Raw genomic sequence first — 5,472 nt, 5'->3', positions numbered from 1 at the left:
TGTATATATATATATATATATATATATATATATATATATAATTGAGGATTATTTATAGAAATGTTTTCTTCATCCAGTAATCACAAACAACTTAAGACTCATGTAATTTTATGGGTGTGGGAGTCCTATATTTTAGAAAGGTGTTCACAGGTTTTGTTCTTGATACTGGCACTTGTTTTGCCCCTCTGTCTAACTGTGTCTGTCACATTACTGGCATTCTGTTTTCTAGTATGCTGATCCCGTCTCGGATCTGCTGGACAAGAAATGTTTTCTTCATCCAGTAATCACAAACAACTTAAGACTCATGTAATTTTATGGGTGTGGGAGTCCTATATTTTAGAAAGGTGTTCACAGGTTTTGTTCTTGATACTGGCACTTGTTTTGCCCCTCTGTCTAACTGTGTCTGTCACATTACTGGCATTCTGTTTTCTAGTATGCTGATCCCGTCTCGGATCTGCTGGACAAGTGGGGAGCTTTCCGAAGCCGTCTTTTCCGGGAATCTTGTGTGTTCCACCGTGGAAATTATGTCAAGGACCTAAGCCGTCTAGGCAGGGATCTTAACAAAGTCATCATTGTGGACAACTCGCCAGCCTCCTACATCTTCCACCCAGACAATGCTGTACGTTACTGCCTTTCTTTGTTCTTTTGCACATATAACTGCTTTGGGTCTCATGATATATTATGCACAGTGCTTAGCCTGCTAAACCTTGTGTGAGTTTATTTGTCAGTTGCTTGTCGCTTTGTCCGAGTATTCATATTAGTTTTAACAGACACTCTTCTCTGTTATGTTTAGGTACCTGTTGCCTCCTGGTTTGATGACATGTCTGACAGAGAGCTGCTGGATCTCATCCCTTTCTTTGAGAGACTGAGTAAAGTGGATAATGTCTACACTGTGCTGAAGCAGCAGAGGACTACTAGCTAGCACAACACTAAGGGCAGCTGTCACTATGGGGCCAGGGAGGCCGCTGGGCTTGGAGCACCACACTGCTTCCCCCTAACAGGACCAGCCACTAGCTCAGTCCTCATCACCTACCCAGAATTCCATTCATATGATGTTTGATAGAGAAAAAGAAGTTGAATGACAGAACTGTGAAGGACAGCTTTAGCTATTACATGCATTCAATAAGAAGCTGATTGTTTTAACCCTCAGTTGCGTGAATCTCAGGAAAGCAGGCAAGACCATATTTCACCCTGAAGTCAAATAATAGAAATATTTTTTTGCTTAAAGAAAATGAAAGAGATGCTTTTTTGCCTTTGTGACATTATTTTGACAATTAAGCACATTCCCTCCAATTTTTCTCATAATGCAAAAATTCAAACTTATATTTACTGTAATGTGTAAAAAAATATATCATTTAAATTGTATTTATATATTATGGTTGTATTTGTTGTACTGCCTTTAATTTATGCTTGTTTATACGAAACGTACTGTATTACAGTAATCTAATTGTGAATAATAATGGAAATTGAAAAAAAAAAGCTAAAGCAAAATGTCCAGATGTATTATGGTATTAATGAGGGACAAATTGTTTAATTGTCATAAAATTAATTTCACAATGCAAAAAAAAAAAAAAAATGCTTTGTTTTCTATATGCAAATATCATTTTATATTTATTTTTCTTTTGATTTTAGGGGGCAATGTGGCCTGGGCATGTTTTCGTGCGATTCACCCAAAAACGTGTTATTCCTTCTTTGCAACTCTTTCATTTTCATGGTTGAGGGAAGCCCTGTTAAAATGAAACAAGTTGATTGTCCTCTTTAGTTGGTGATTTGAGAAGATCAGTTTTTTAAGAAAACTACTTCCTCTTCTTGTACGTTTATATCTTGAGTTAAACTTCCCTCATTCCCTGTTTATTGAGTTTACTTCAAGATCTTGCTTCAAGTGAGGACAAAACCATGAATGGCAATCACATGGAATAATATGCTGTCTTTTTTATCTAGCCAATTTTATTGGACTCTAAAACAAGCTTTCATCATCCCTTTATTTTTCAAAAATCATGTTTTTTTTCTTCTCCTCCAATTTCTAAATCAGATATGAAAAAGACTCATGATGCAATCAGCCCACACTTGAAATTCAAGTTTCACAAAGTAACAATTGTAAGAAAGGGAAATTGGCCCATCACTTCTTGTGTCACACGGCCCGTTTTCACTCAGAAGGTTAAGCTAATGCACCTTTTGAATCATATACAGTATGTTTTATTTTGTCTAATGCGAGGTCATTCACCTTGGCCTTAAAATTACTGTAGCAAAAATTAATCAGACAATATCAAAGTGGTCTTATTCACAAAATCAGTTTGTCTGATACTGTATAGTTTTAAATTCATAACAGTATGCAATTTGTGTGTTTATATTAATCAAAACAAGTAAAGAATACTGGAATCAAACCTTGATTTGTCAGTGGAAGCAGATGTTTGAGTTGTAATGCCTTAACTCTCCATTAGATCACTAAGCTGTCAGATGGTTTATTGAGAAAGTGATTTGGGCATTGGCGTAAGCATGCCATACTGTGGACTGGAGAGCCCCTGTTAATGTGCAGTTGACGTGCCTTCTTGTTAGTTGCCATTTAAAGGGGTCATATGATGCTGCTAAAAAGAACATTATTTTGTGTATTTGGTGTAATGAAATGTGTTTATGCAGTTTAAAGTTAAAAAAACACATTATTTTCCACATACTGTACATGATTGTTTCTCCTCTATGCCCCGCCTTTCTGAAACGCGTCGATTTTTACAAAGCTCATCGGTCTGAAAAAGCGAGGTGTGCTCTGATTGGCCAGCTATCCAATGCGTTGTGATTGGCCGAATACCTCAAGCGTGAGACGGAAATGTTACGCCCCTCACTTACTGTTGATGCCGTGTCCGGCCGGAGCTACGAGACATAAACATTAAAACCCATTACAAACGAGGCATTTGTTGCATCCAGTGGGGACATAATTACTGATTATAATGACTTATACTGTCTTTTTACGCGTTGCGTTGCATTGCGCCGCGTAAACATAAAACTCTGTCTGCATTTGTGATCGGAGAAATGACAAACAACAAGTGCTACTCTACTGCCCAAAACTCGCGTTGCGGATATCATCCTCTTTTGGAAGACCAAACAAAGTAGTTTCGCTTTCACAACGAAGCACACAGCGTCTTCACAACATGGCTGCAGCGTCAACAATACTACAGTGAGAATAAAAGTTACGCCTTCTTTCTTTGCGTGAACATTTGGGCGGCGTTATGCAAATCTTCCCAGATCGTGACGTAGGTATGTGGGGGCGTGTTAGAACGAGCCGTTTTAGGTAGGTGTGGTTAACTCTTAACTTTTATAAAGAATATCTCTTTGGATTTAAGACTTTAGTGTTTGCAACTTTACAGATCTTCTTTATGCACCAAGAGCTTGTAACACTCCAAAGAGAAAGGAAAAATTGAAATCGCATCATATGACCCCTTTAATATGGATGGTTTTCCTTTTGGGGATTGTATACTTGCTCAGAACTATCCAAGTTGATTGTTTTGCAAGTGCCAATATTTATGTTTCCAGACATAATGGTGATGTTCATGTGTCCGGGAGAGAGTGGAAAGGTGATATGGTTTTTAATACTGTTTTTTTTTTTTGTCCATTTTTCAGTGTTTGACTTTTTAAATAGATTTGGTGATGGCGAAACATTTGCCATCTCTCTATATTTGTGATATTAATGAAAATAGTGCTGTGCCATGGAGAATTTCTTTTTGTTATTCATAAAAGTTTAAAGAGCAGCTTGAGTGATATTTGATTCTTAAAAAGCACAATTGATTTTTCTCTTTTGTACTTGAATCAAACCCTGTGTTATATTCTGGAATTATTTCCAATAGTATTGGATGTGCAGTTACATGGTTTGTATATACGTTACTTGTGTATACATTTCAAAATAATTAATGTCAGTCATTCAAAATGTTACTTAAAATCCACTGTTTCTAATGTCGTGACAAAAGAAATGATGAAACTTCAATGAACTTCAGCCTAAATTGAATAGGTACGTGAGCACATAAGAGTCTTTCAACGTTTGAAACTGATGTTGCGGTAGAGAACATGTTATTGAATTGCATGTCTGACTTGGTACATTCTCCAAGGTCTGATTGATCATCAATCTCAGTAGGACTTCTCACACTAGTCTGCTTATGCAACAGGACCAAACCAGGCCCATGTTTTTCTGAGGTTATGTAATAGTCTTGGTAGTGCTTGTATGCCGCCTTTTCAATATTCTCACAGAGGCCACGAATGCACTTCTCTTAATGTGTAATTGTTGAATCAAAAACGTGTAATGTTTCGTTGATCTCCTGAACAAAAATGTGATAGTGGTAAGGCTTCAGAGCTTGTAGTTTTGTAAATTGTTTCACTTGTATTAACTGCCATAAGTAAGTAATCAGTTTTCTAATAGCCTTTTTTTATAGGTACTCTAGGCATTATTAAAGGGGTCATATGATACTTTTTTAAAGATCATTATTTTGTGTATTTGGTGTAACAGAATATGTTGACATGCTTTAATGTTCAAAAAACACATTATTTTTCAAATACTGTACATTATTGTTGGTCCTGTTTGCCCCGCCTCTCTCAAACGCTTCGTTTTCTACAAAGTCCCTCCTTCCGACAAGCGCAGTCTGCTCTGATTGGCCAGCTGACCCAGTGCATTGTGATTGGCCGAACACCTCAAGCACTCATCGGAAATGTAACGCCCCTTACCATAATCGCGAGCTTCATCTTTCAAAATAAATGTAAAGACAGTAAATAATGTCATTAGTTTTACCATCAGTTCAAGCCCGAAAGGGGAACAGACACAGTAATGATGCAGTACACAAGCCGCGGTTAAGACAGCTGACTCCACTGTGATGTGACGCCGTCTCTCTCACACACGCGCGCACACACACACACACGATGCGCAAAACTCCGCATTTGAACAGTCAATAGCAAATACTTAAACTAGTAACAAAACATACTTACAGTAGCTGATTCAGAAGCGCCAGATTGTCATAGCAAAGTCAGAATTACCTCCTCTCCTAGGTTCATGAAACGGTCATCCATAAAATGCATTGCTGTTCTGTTGTAAGTAATCTTAAAGATTCCTAAATGCATCTACTTTCGGAAGGCCAAATAAAGTGCTTTTGCTTTCGCCTAGAAACACACAGCGTCTCCCTGACATGGCTGCTTCAACACTAACTGCGGTTACTGAAACCACGCCTTCTTTCTTTGCGTGCACATTTGGGCGGCATTATGCAAATATTCCCACATAGTGAGGTAGATATGTGGGGGCGTGTTAGAACGAGCCGTTTTAGGGGTGTGTGGCAGAGTCTTAACTTTGATAAAGAATATCTCTTTGGTTTTGAGACTTTAGTCTTTGCAACTTCAGGGATCTTATCTATTCACGAACAGCTTGTAACACTCCAAAGAGAAAGGAAAACTTGAAATCGCATCATATGACCCCTTTAAGATAAATGAAGACTAGAATTAAGA

General features: G+C 37.8%; 1 protein-coding gene across 1 annotated transcript in view; it reads left to right on the top strand.

Moving 5' to 3' along the window:
• LOC107657521 (carboxy-terminal domain RNA polymerase II polypeptide A small phosphatase 1-like) overlaps nt 1-1,278 on the top strand; it is a 34,493-nt gene extending 33,215 nt beyond the window's left edge. Inside the window, exons 6-7 of the mRNA XM_016445654.1 lie at nt 434-619; nt 794-1,278. Of these exons, the coding sequence (XP_016301140.1) occupies nt 434-619; nt 794-922 (315 nt within the window). The 3' untranslated portion in view covers nt 923-1,278. The remainder of the gene's footprint in view (nt 1-433; nt 620-793) is intronic.
• Nucleotides 1,279-5,472: the final 4,194 nt, after the last annotated feature.

The sequence above is a fragment of the Sinocyclocheilus anshuiensis genome, unplaced genomic scaffold (genome assembly GCF_001515605.1).
Source record: "Sinocyclocheilus anshuiensis isolate Anshui unplaced genomic scaffold, SAMN03320099.WGS_v1.1 scaffold179, whole genome shotgun sequence".
Taxonomy (NCBI): Eukaryota; Metazoa; Chordata; class Actinopteri; order Cypriniformes; family Cyprinidae; genus Sinocyclocheilus; species Sinocyclocheilus anshuiensis.
The sequence above is the reverse complement of the archived record's forward strand: the minus strand, read 5'-3'. Positions and strand labels throughout refer to the sequence as shown.